At 34.3% G+C, this 13,594-nt stretch overlaps 1 protein-coding gene across 1 annotated transcript in view; it reads right to left on the bottom strand.

Annotated features, from left to right (window-relative positions):
• Positions 1-13,594, bottom strand: part of LOC115878112 (glypican-6) — a 372,496-nt gene that overhangs the window by 50,453 nt on the left and 308,449 nt on the right. The window contains exon 3 of the mRNA XM_030894481.1: positions 10,008-10,250. Within this exon, the coding sequence (XP_030750341.1) occupies positions 10,008-10,250 (243 nt within the window). The remainder of the gene's footprint in view (positions 1-10,007; positions 10,251-13,594) is intronic.

Here is a 13,594-nt window from a genome sequence, read left to right as displayed (position 1 = left end):
CTCGAATAGTTCAATTTAAATATTTTAAATAGTTTTTTCTTGATTCTTTATATTTTTTTGTTTCCGACGACGGAAAGAGAAAACTTTCCGAAACGTTTAAGCATTTTTTTCTTTGTTAGGCAAATTTTTATAACTGTAAACACAACTTCTGACAAGCAGCGTCCGTTTAGGTTTAACGCCAGAAGTGTTTACCAAAAATAACTATTTTATTTTGTAGATTTTTCTTGCAGTGCAGTGGCAAGAAAAACCCATAAAGGATTTTTTTGGATAAAAATACAATGGTTCGCACACGTAAAACGCATGGAAGAAAACAGGCTACCACGCATAGCCCTTGAAGGGAAACCCTGGGGTAAGAGACAGCCGGGAAGACCTCCAAAAATATGGAAAGACAGTTGGCAGTCCACCTCCCAAGAACTCCTACAGAGGCAACCTTAAAATTAACAGATCGAAAGATCTCAAATAAGTAAAAGAAGAGGAGACAATTTTTTTTTCGTAAATAAAAACCCCATAGATGTGTTTCTGGGGTCGAAATATACTACCCTTAAAATATTTGCACTTATTTAAGACCTACTCTGTATTGTACCGTACTGTACTCTATTGGTTCATTTGGTACCTAATATCTGCCTAATATACTATAAATGATTGTGCTGAATTTAAACGCTTTAATAGTTAATATGGGACAATAAAATTTTAATCTCTGTATTATTCTTTATTTGATCTAGATTAAACCAGTAGCTAATTCAGTATAAACGTTTGCCAGTTTTAGCAAGAAAATCAATGTGAAAAATATTTCGATATTGAATGGTAAATGCATAACTTGATGCATAACGTAAATGTAACTTTACCAACAAAAAATACTTTACCAACAAAAAATACTAAAGGTGTTGATATAGACTTTTATTATACGTATGGAATCATTCAATCTTCAACGTTCAATACTTCAAGACATAGGTATACCATACATATACCATACGTTAGAAAAATTATTACTTCAAGAGATATACCATTCGATAAAAAATGGATTCAAACTAGTCCCTGAAATGACGATTGCTGAAAATGTCTGTAGGTTATACACATAGGTACATGATGCATGTCATTTAGGAACTTGACAAAAATTAATATTTAGGTAAAGCAAACAATTTCTAGAAACAATGATTAACAGACAAATCTATATAGTAAAAATATATAAAGATAACTATAGAACAAAATAAACAACGGAAATATAGATAATATTGCCTGTAATATTGCTAATATCTAATTAATACCGTTTACAGATACAAATCGAATAGACGATAAAAAGTAGTGAAATGGTAACCAATAGTCAGTGGAAAAGAGGAAAAAAGATCCTCTGATCATTCTACAATCCTATAATCATAAATATTCGTTATAGTTGTAATAATTAAATTATGCTATTATAATTATTATAATTATAATTCAGACAATTCGAAAATAATATCTTTAAAATTAGTGTCCAGTACAAATGTGATCAATTTCTAATAAGCGCAATGTTAAATTAAGTAGAAATAAAAAAACTCCCATCGTAATTATATGTAATTCATGAAAATACATGCAATATTTTTAGCATAAAATTTATTTAAAAATCTCTGTTCGTACATGATTGATTTATATTTCGTCCCATTGCTGAGGAAAGTCACTAACTTACTTTTTATTACTTCCGAGAAAAATGCGTCTAAAGATGAATTGCATTGCATAAAGATGTTATAGTTAGTAACTATTCGGTATTAAAATAAAACATAAATAGCCAGAAATCGTAGTTAATGACTTTTGCAATCGATTCTCCGCTTCAAAACATAGTTAGTGATTGAATTGGGTTGTTCGGAAAAATGTTAGTGACTTTTGGCAGCAATAGGACGATTTGTTATTCACTATTACCTATACTGTATTCCAAGACACTAGCGGCTTATCACGGTGCATATTAAAAAAATACTCACACCTACCAACCGTCAATCCGTAGCTACTTGATATTCCATCAACAAATCATTAATGCAAATTAATTACACTAAATTTCATTTAATTATGACAACCAACCGACGTGTTTTTGTTGTAAAATAGCTGAAAATGAGTGACTGAAATGCATTGAAAATTGTTTGCGTTAACTATTATATTATGCTTTAGAAACATGTATTTATGTCAATTTGATTGCATACAAATAGAGACCGTTAGTAACATACAATAGTTGTTATATTTGTGACAGGCATATATGTGACAGCCCACAAATATTTCCCAAAAATATATAATTTTAGTTTTGATTACGGTATTATACTTATTAATTATTATATCAAGACATAATATTCTGACGATATTGGAATTGGAAACGCTCTAGTTTGGGTGATTGAATTGGTGGTCAATTGGCGATTGGAACTAGCTCCATTGGTGGTTGAAAATGGGTTATTAAAGCGCACGTGGGAAAGTGCGGATGGCAGGACAGAAACAACTCAGTTATCGGTAAAAAGATTGGCCAGGTACTGGAAGAAATTCACGGTGGTAAAACTGGAGCCCATCTTGGAGTAAACAAGACCCTGAGCAAAATAAGAGATCGTTTTTACTGGGTAGATTATTGCGAAGATGTCAAGAAATGGTGTCGACAATGTAAAATTTGCGCAGCCAGCCAAGGACCAAGCACTAGATCTAGAGGAAAAATGCAACAATATAACGTTGGACTTCCATTCGAAAGAATCACTGTTGACATTGCGGATCCATTCCCTGAAATGCACAAGGGAAACAAGTACGTTTTAGTGGCGATGGATTATTTCAGTAAATGGCCGGAAGTTTTTGCTATTCCAAATCAAGAAGCATCGATTGTAGCTGAAGTATTAGTCAATAATGTCTTCAGTAGATCTGGAATTCCCTTAGATCTTCACACTGACCAAGGAAGGAACTTTGAGTCAAGACTCTTCCAGCGGTTGTGTGCGATCTGCTTGATACCCACAAAACTAGGACAACGGCTTTACATCCGCAATCCGCTGGGATGGTCGAGAGATTCAATAAGACCATTGAAGGATTGAAGAACACCTCTCGAAAGTGGTGGATGAACATCAAGGAGATTGGGATCACTAAATACCGCTATTCTTAATGGCGTATAGAAGTGCAGTTCACAACACCATCGGACTTTCACCATCAAAGATTTTATTCGGTCTAGAATTACGGTTGCCTTGTGACTTGGTGTTCGGATCACTAGACGACAACACCACGAACGTGGAGGACTTCTTCTTACAGTGCCATACTCTATACAGAGCGTCGGCTACCTCTCGCATGTACTTGTGATATATGTCATCAGTGTTTCACAAGTACATGTTACTTGACCTACAGTTTATCGCCGAATCCGAACGGCACTATTTGAGAGGCTATACAAGGCAAATATACTCAAGGTGGTTTGCCATTGCCTTCCTTGAGGTGGCGGCTCGCTGGTCGCTCTATTTAGATAAATCAATATTTTTATTTAAATAAATAAAGCGACCGTACTGGCTGAGGATCGAACCGAGTACCATCCCATCTCTCGCACCGCAGATCGACACACTACTGCTTGCGCTACGGCCGGCCAGGATCTCAGAGCTAACTCTACGGGATTTCAACAGGGTGATATGGTATGGCTGTATAACCAGCAGCACAAGAAAGGACGGTCTCCAAAATTAACTTCAGCATGGGAAGGTCCTTATGGAGTTATCAAGAGGATAAATGATGTTGTGTACCGGATTCAACGCAGCCCTAGGGTAAGATGAAAGTAGTTCATTCCAATCGATTGAAGAAATACCAAACAGGAAACCTTGATCTGGAAGATCAAATTTAAAGAGGCAATGTCAAGGTGTATGGCGACATCTGTCGGGAACGAGCCAACTAGAAGAAGAGCGAGTTCTGTAATTTCAAACCAAACAGAAATTGCTCGAAGCCAAAAGAATTCGATATAATTCTAGAATAGAATGTGCCAGAAGATCCGCAGCAATATATAAAGCGCTACCGCGCTCGATAGTTTAGTCAGTTTTTGAATAGCGAACGGTGACAAATTGGTGAAGGATTTTTAAATAGTTAATTGTGTGTTGTAATCAAAATAAATTGTGTGTATATAGTGAGAAAATAAATTCGTTAAGTATTTTATCGTGAGTTTAAATTAGTGGACCAACTGAATTCGTAACAATAATATTGGGTAAACTTGTTGAAATTTTGTAACCCGGATATTTTTTTTGATTGGACTTTTTATGGAAAATCCACTTAGGGAAATAAGATATCCAGCATTCAATTAAAAAAATACAACTTTAGTATAAAATATATCTAAATCAACCTGTATATTAATGAAAATATTTTTAAAATATGCCCTACTGAATGATTGGATATTTTGTAAAAGAAGGCTAGAGCGAAAATCTCATATAGGAATCTCTTGATATGGAGCCTTTTTTGAATACCGACTGGCGACGGCCCGGCCTAGCTACGTCGGAACACGGTTCCCGATATATCACCGAAGTTAAGCGTTATCAGAAAATGCGAGTGGATGGACGGGTGGCCGTCTGGAAATTCTATCATGCTATTGTTCCATAGCAAGAGTGTAAAATCTATTGATACACACTGCTCATTCGCGCCGGTTCAAGGCCGAATGAGATCGGATTTCTCGTGAGTAAGAGTCGATTTAGATACTCGGCAAATCAGTAGGCCATTGACAATGATATAGCTTAGGACTGCGGTTTGAATTCCGCGTAAACAAAGTAGGCTCGTTCAGATTAGCTTTAGTAGCAAAAAAGTGACGTTAACTTAAAATACTTTTTTACCTTTAGGTATATGCACTTTGTACTTGTGTTACCCTGTATATCGTTTAGGCTCTATCCTTCTATATTCTCACGTTATGGTTTAACAGGTCGTAAAGATTAAATACGACCTGGATATTAAGCGGGTAATATTAAAGTACGCAAAACAGATTAAAATTGTAAATTAATTCTTGCTAGACTTCTTATTTATAGCTTATTGGGAAATGTTCGAAATATATGAATGAGTCATTCGACCTGTCTGGTAATCTATGTTTGATCAACTCTTGATCAAGATAAATAAATGTTAAGCCACTATTCATTGCTATTTCTACAGGAGATATTATTGGCTTTTCCAAAAATAGAATTTTACAAATTAAAGATTTAGTGGTGCTTGCTTGCTTAATTTAGATCAATTGTTGAGGCAAATATGGTATAGGTAGTTATTTACAGAATAAATTCTGGAGTTTGATTTAACAAATTAATAAATACCTACCATAATAGAGATTATAATAATAGAGATTGCAAATTTACCGACTTTTCAATTTACCGATTATCGGGTAATATAAAACATGGAATTACCGGTTTATTGATATTTACCGTTTTTTCCTTACCGGAACCAGCGAAAAATTATAAAATATAAAAGCAACCTTTATCAAATTAGAGCAGCATTCTCAATTATTTCCTCTAATTGTTGCTGAAAATATTGCTACTTCTGTTTTAAAGATTTGGGCAATAACCATAGATGTTATATATTTTACAGCTGATTAAGCTTGGCTGTCTTTTGTTTTTTTAAGTGAAACGTCTTGAACGCGCGATGGAAGTAAAAATTCAAGACCGCGACACACGAGCTAGCGTCACGCCAAGGTCGCCAAGCCTAACGATCTTTGGACGTCTTAACTCTGGCCCTATGTGAGCTAGGGGGCTGAAACTCGGAATGTAGAGCTCATGTATATAATGTCATGAATGTAATGCCTCAAGAATGTAAGGCTCGAAGAGCCCCATCTTTTCTTCTTCCATCGAAAAAGCGATAGCCCGACATTACTAACCTCTACAGATGCTTGAACAATGCCTTTATTTATATTATGCCGGGTTCAGACCAAGGCGACAAAAAGTAAACACGATTTTGGGACAAAAACAAGAAAAACTTGCAACAAAATATGAGGAATTCTGACAAGACAAACTTGAGACAAATTGTCCACACCGCAAGGACAAAAGTATAACAAAGTCAAAAGTTTAATTGTTGCGAATGAGAATTAACCATATGTGATTTCACTGGTCTCCTACTGTTGGCAGCACTCGCCATCCACACTGCGCCGACAACTTGTCGTAAAATATACGTACAAAACATAGACACTTTGATCTTTATCGACTCGAGACAGGACATTGGAAAGTCTCCGAATTTTAAAACAAAACAAAAATGAGACAAAAATGTGGCAGAAATGTATTGGATTTGTCGCAATTTTGCCGTAAAACATGAGTGTTTCTGTCTTGTCGTTGTTGTGTCTGCTTGGTCTGGACCCGGCATTAGACTGTATTAAAATATAAAGCCTCTTTATTTTTCGTTTAGAGGCTATCGCTTCTTTCATTATAATTTTTGCGTTGTTGAAATCTACTTAAAATGTTCGAATTAAAGAACATAAATATTATTTAAGAAAGGGCGATTTGCGCAAATCTAATGGTACGTTTAGACTTGAGCACGCACGCACTGATCCTCCGCGAATGCTCAAGTGTAAACGGCTGTGCGCGCACGCTCACTCTGAATCTGTCTGTGCGCGAGCAGGCGCGAACGTGAGCCGTCTGGTGTCGGTTTTTGGTCCGTGCTCAAAGAGATTTTATGTGTGCGCGAACGCTCAGTTTGCACCAGCAATTTGTTTTGTCTGCGTTCGTGCGTGCGTGTGTGATTTTTTTTCGTTTTCTTTATTAAAATTATGGAGTGGTTCAATGAATCTTCGTTATTATTAATTGAAGAATATGAAAAGTTGCCTATATTATAGGATGTTAAACATTCTTTGTATTATTAAAAAATAAAAAAAACGCATGGCAAGATCTTGTAAATAAAATTAATATTGAATATGTCTATATTAATGAAATTGCTATTCTAAAATTTGTATCTTTTGTTCGTAATATTTGGTGTTATTAAATTTTGTAAATATTCAAAGTCGGGTCTGGTCATTCTTGTAAAGTTTTTGAACTCCTCATAGCCTTCCTCAGACACTAAGTTGTTGCAGTAAATTATATCGATTTCTAAAAATTTGGGTTTGCCACCAGCGACGATGTTTTCGATTTTTCTCCTTTTTAATAATTAAGCTGTGCATAATAATGACTGCAGCCTCGACTATTTCTTGGTCGTCCATTATTTTCGCCAACACAACTCTGCTGTGCGCGCACAAATGGATCACTTCATTCGTCGAAAAATAAGTTTTTAATTTGAACGGAGCCGAGAGCGTGAACGAATGCCGTGCGCGCACGCTCAGCTCGTGCGTGCTCAAGTCTAAACGCACCATAAGATTTGTCACCATTCATATGAGACAGGATACAGGGAATAGAGTAGATTTAGTAGTAGTTGGTCTTTTAACCTTTAACAGATTTTCTTACAGTACAAGTAGCGAAATACCCATAAGACTATTTTGAAGAGACAAAAATAAATTCTGTCAAAAATTCTAAGAAAGAATTCTAATAAAAAAAAACGAAAACTTGTAGTAATCAGAATATCCTCAATATTCAAAAATTATCGCAAATAAAATAAAATTATTTCTCCATTTCCCATTCTATTCAAATATCGAATAATCTGAACTTTTACTTCAGACGCACAGCCGTATTTAAATTGAAAGGACACCACTGCCTGCAAGCGTATTGGAATATTTTACAACATTTGCATCAATGATTTAAGTTTGTGAAGCGGAAACTATCGAGTCAGAATTTCCAGCCATGTACTCACTATTGTTTCCTCTCGTTCCGTTCTTATATACGTTATTGATTTTTCTGTATGACTGAATCTATTATAAGGCAGCTTTTTATTAGCATGTCGTATATGCAATATCACTTATTACAGAGCACAACAACTGTATAATACAAAATTATTAATAGGTGATAAAAGAGTTAATACGGAGCTCAATCTATTTTTTAAGTATGGTTACCACAGAGAAAAAAAACTTTAAAGCCTAGGGGCGTCCATTAATTACATGAACCAATTAAGGGGGGACAGAGTCAAGCTGAAAATCTCATGTGAGGGAGAGAGGGGGTTTCGGCAAATAACACGTATTTTTTTGGCCAAAAAATAGTGTAAAAACGTGAGAAAATCATATTAATTTAAAGTAAAGCATGTTTCTAGACTAAAAAATATGTCGAAATCTGTCACAATTCATCTGTATATTAAAATCCATGAATAGGTACATGTAAAGTTATTCAGTAATGATATATCAAAAATGTGCGCGCATTTTGAACTTATATATTAAGTCATCATCTTATAGCTTACAGCTAAAAAAAATCGTCCGATTTAAATTAGATTTGGTATGTCGATAGATTGGACCAAAGCCAACTTGACTGTGTACGACACGTGTCACTGTGAAGTTAGTTTTGACGTAAAAAACGTCAAAAGTTGATGTCGTCCGATCGCGACCACATTTGGTGTATAGGCTATGTGAGCGACAACGAGAACTGGAAATGGTTCAAAACTTGGCTACAAGTGATTTTCTAGAAATCTTCTTATAAAAAAAATTCGATAAATTATTGACAAGAGTGAGAGATAAACCCTTGACGATCTTTCAGTAATTAAGATCATCTGTTTTTCCTTCTAAAGCGTGCGTTGAAAGGAGACAAATAATTTTTGGTGAGCGATAAAATGTTATTCGAACACCACTTTTCTCCTGTGTTTCTCCTTGTCGGGTTGTTGACTTGCCGCCATTTTATTCTTTTGTTTATATGCCGCACTTTGCAAATTTAATACAATAATTATTTAGGCAAATATAGGTTTGTGATAAAACTCCTCGGACTAACGTGTAGGTAAGTGCTGATAAATAATGTGTACCATTTTTTTGTCATCTTAACATGCTCATTGCCATTCTCCTGATTTAGGTAACAGAAAAGGATCATCGAATCAAACTGAATCATCCCAGGACCGATAGTAAAATATATATTTTATGGATACTTTCCTAAAGATCAACAAAATGAGCCATCGAAAGAAACGGACCATAATATAAAACAAAGGTGATCTTTTTTCTTTCCACTTAGGATATTGAAATATTGTAGGTTTGAAATAATCGTCCAGTTGGCTTAAAAATGATGATCGATGACATTTCCCATATAATTTTACTTACAAAATTATGATATACCTATATCTTCATTTGTAAGCCATCTATGACGCCGTTTTTTTTTCAATTTTGTAATATAAATTATTTTGTCTCTTGATCTGTACTTGTGACATTATTCTTTTAATTTTATTATTTTTTTGTGGAGAAATTATATTTCTGTTTGGTATTCCTACAAGCGATATTGGGGGCGCTAGCAGCAGTAGGCTTGTCAACAGTGTCAAATTTAAACAGTGTCAATTTCACTTTCCAATATTTAACAGGGCGCTTGCACTTCTTCCGTATGTGTGGTAAGTGTTTTGTGGTTTACATCTTCATCAAGGTGGAACTAAGGATTTGATATTGAAGAAAAAATGTGGGTCGATTTCGGCATAATTGGGATAGTCTACAAGTCTACAGGATGACGCCCTCGACGGTTCGAACCGATGCCTCTAAATAGACGAGGGGGGATTTTTTCTGTAGCATCCCCTCTTTGTAAATAAATAAATAAATAAATCATGACGGTTTAGAGGCTTAAGCTTAATCAGAGCGAAAGTAAAGGAGTATATGATTTTACTGAAAATCGCAGGGATATGTTAGTTCCAATAACAGTCACCCTTTAGACCGTGTACTAGTCTCCATGGACCGAATTAGAATGAATGTTCCCTATTAATTTTAGTAGTTCCTATTTAACTATTATTTAATGTTATCACTGTGATTATAGATTACGATCGAAATAATCTCAAATTTAATAATAGTCTTTACTAGTCTTAATAAAAATAATAAAGCAAATTGTGTCTTTTAAATAAATCCCATGCATTTATGCTCAAAATAAAATGTTGAAATATCTCACGTGATGTGAGAGGAGTCATTTATGAACGCTTCTTTACTAAACAAATGGAATGTGCTAAACTGAATTTTTAGATGAACTTATTTATAAAATATTTAGGTACATGATAATACTTACCCAAATACTTATCATCAAACTGATACTGAGCATTGAGAACGGTGAACATCCTCTGGTAGAGGATACCGAAAAAGGTATCCATCGTCTCAGACAACCGCACAGTGCCTTTTCTATAGTAAGTCTCGAGTTCATTGAAGAAGTCGCTAAAAACTTCTGCATTGTCCAAGTATATTTTCCCATACGTCCTTTGAAACATGCTATGGAACTCCAGTTTAGAATTGTTCATCATGTCGCGAAATATTTCTGAAACAACAAATTATTTGATGTAGGAACGTTAATTTAGTAATACAAGATTAAAAACATTTTTTTTGCATTGCATGTAAATATAATTTAGTCTAATGTCGATGTGCGTTGAAATTTAGATAGACACTTCAGCTTAAGGTGCGTATTCATTATCCGCACGAACGAACGAACGAACGAATGTTCGCTAGTGGTATGGACGGGGACCGTACGACAGGACCGCACGAGAAGACCGGAGGCATTTGTTGGCGAACGCTTTTGATGTACCGACTCGAAACGGATGGTCGAGCGAACGAACGAACGAACGGCCGCATGCGTTCGGTCCCCGTCTAAATATACCGCACATTCATTCGTTCGTTCGTTTGGATAATGAATACGCACCTTTAGAATGTGCCAATCCCTCATGTGGCGATACAAAATCGATTGAGCATGATTACGATGATATTCAATAAAAAAATAATTAATTAATTAAGTTATGAATGTCTCATAAATGAATCCTTTTAATTTCAGTAATCCATGAAGCATTCCCCAGAAAATATTTTTTCTCGAATTTTAATCTACAACATTTGAAAATCATTTTTATTCAGTATAAAAATAAATTACAACCTTCTTAAGGTCAACTGGCAGTAAGCGCCATTAAAAAATGAAGAAGAGCACAGGTACAGGGTAATGACGTGTAGGGCTTGACGTCGCCGAAATTATAATCGACTGTCATACCCCAGCCGTCTTTGACGCCGTTTTTTTTATCGAATGGTACATTTTACGGGTTTTGTAATCTATACTTAATATATAAAATCCTTAAGTGACTGACTCACTGATTAATCACGATCCTACTCAAACCACTCAACGTAAGAAGCTCAATTTTGGCATACAGGTTGATTCTAGAGTGTACAGGTTCGATAAGAAGGGATTTTTCGAAATTCCAGTTCCAAGGGGGTGAAACCACCCTCAAAAATTACAATATTTTTTATTTAAAAAACGGCCAAGTTTCCGAAAAAACGCTTAAACACGTATATTTTATTTTGTTTTTTTACATATTTTAAGATTTTCTTAAAAATGTATACAGGGTGTTTCGAAAAATCTGGTCCATGATTAATCACGATCCTGCTTAAAGCGCTTGACGTAAAAAGCTGATTTTTGAAAAACGGTTTGACTTTAGGGTGTAGAGATTCGATAAGAAGGGATTTTTCGAAACTCGAATTCTAAGGGGGTGAAAATTGGGTGAAACCACCCCTCAAATATTAGAATATTTTTTATTTAAAAACCGGTGAGTTTTTCGGAAAAACTCTTAAACACGTATATTTTATTTAGTTGTTTTACATATTTTAAGATTTTTTAAAAATTTATACAGGGTGTTTCATAAAATATGACCATTGAGTAATCACGATTCTGCTTAAACTGCTTGACGTTAAAAGTTGATTTTTGGCAAACGGATTGACGTGGGGTGTAGAGGTTCGATAAGGAGGGGTTTCCCGAATCTCAAATTCCAAGAGGGTGAAAACGCCCCTCAAATATTACAATATTTGTTATTTAAAAAAAGGGTAGTCTTTCGGGAAAACGCTTAACTTATTAAAACATGCATAATTTATTTTGTTTTTTACATATTTTGAAATTTTTTAAAAAATCCTACAGGGTGTTCCAAAGAGTTGGGTAATTGATTAACCACGATTCTGCTTAAACTGCTTGACGTAAAAAGCTTATTTTTGGCAAACGGATTTTTCGAAAGTCAAATTCCAACGAGATGAAACTACCCCTGAAATATTACCAAGTGATATAATAATATCGCCATATTGTTTTTTTACATGCTGACATAAATGCGAGAAAATTTTATCCAGTTTGTATGTTAATGGAAATTCTTGCTTTGCTTTATCATCACCATTACAAATGATTAATTCGACGCGAACGAAGTCGCGGGTACACGCTAGTAAGCATATAGTAAATATGTGTATTATTTTTTAATAATAGCAGGGTATAATTTAATTTCTACGTATAGACGTAAAAAAATTTACTTCGCATATAGTTGAAAACTGAACAACCAATATGTTAAAGCAATTATTCTGGAAAAAATGTAATTACCTACAAGTACCATATTTCATAGATGTTATGGGTCTAGTATATAGTCTCTCTCTATCTGTATTACACGCAATTTTCTGTTCCGAGAGTTTAATTATAGGTATATTCCTGCTTGTTAGCGTTCTACCTTAATGTTACAGATGACAATAATTGCAACCGGTATAACAAGTTGGTTTTATATCAGATGATATACCGAATGATCAACTTTCTAACATTTCATAGAGTGTCATGTTGTGTTCATAATGACAATTTGACTCAAAATACCAAGTATGCGGTACCAAATTATTCGTAAAAAAAATGTTTTTTCCAAATATGCTAATGAGTCACCCTCATTTCATTTTATAAAATTGAGATATGATTAAAAATAGGATTTGAGCTTTTTTTAACCGGCCAGGACAAGACGATCACATATATTTTTCTAAGACACCTTGATTAAAAATTAGTGTTTTTAAAACAACCATGGCACCCTAGATTGAAATTTAAATACCTTTTTCTCAGCGAGAATGTCAAAAATTGAAATATGATAGTCATTCTGTCCAGAATGCCTTTTTCTATCGAATGAATTAAAAAAATACCGAGGGTGTCGTTTAGTTCAGCAGTTGTCGAAAATGACAAGAATTATTAAACCATCAATAATTAACTGATAAGAAAAAGAAGTTTTGCTGTAGCAGTAACTAATATATAAATCACAAAATTAAAGAACTAAACTACGGCTAAAAAATGGTAAAATATTTGTAACTGTGAAATAAAAAGTAAAATAAATAAACTGTTCTTTGATGTAGATTCCGGATATCAAAATAAATTAAAATTTAATCATTATGGCATGTCGGGTCTTTAATGTTAACTACAGGAGCAAATATTTATTATAAAACCCAAAAGATAATATACTAAAAATTTAAAATAACACACACTCTCTGTGTATCTACACCATACAAAAATCCCATATTGACAGTAACTACGTAAATTATTTAGAATGTAGTCATTACTCAAATTACAAAAGCTGTTCTCGTACGTCAAATTATAATAATTGTAGAAAATATATTTTACTAAATAACTTCTTTTCAAAAATCTTGAAAAAAAGTTATATTCTCATCGAACGTCAGGAAGTGATTAATTCAGATCGCAAGATTTGACCCAAACTATAAAAAGGGAAATTAAAATAACTTTGGTTGCACATCATAAAACGACTACCAGCAACCGCCATAAGACGACGTTGTTATTGATGACGTGCAACGAAAGTTGTTTTAATTTCCCTTTAACCAACACGGCAATGA

The sequence above is a fragment of the Sitophilus oryzae genome, unplaced genomic scaffold, assembly GCF_002938485.1.
Source record: "Sitophilus oryzae breed Bouriz unplaced genomic scaffold, Soryzae_2.0 scaffold_1500_pilon_pilon, whole genome shotgun sequence".
Classification (NCBI taxonomy): Eukaryota; Metazoa; Arthropoda; class Insecta; order Coleoptera; family Curculionidae; genus Sitophilus; species Sitophilus oryzae.
The sequence above is the reverse complement of the archived record's forward strand: the minus strand, read 5'-3'. Positions and strand labels throughout refer to the sequence as shown.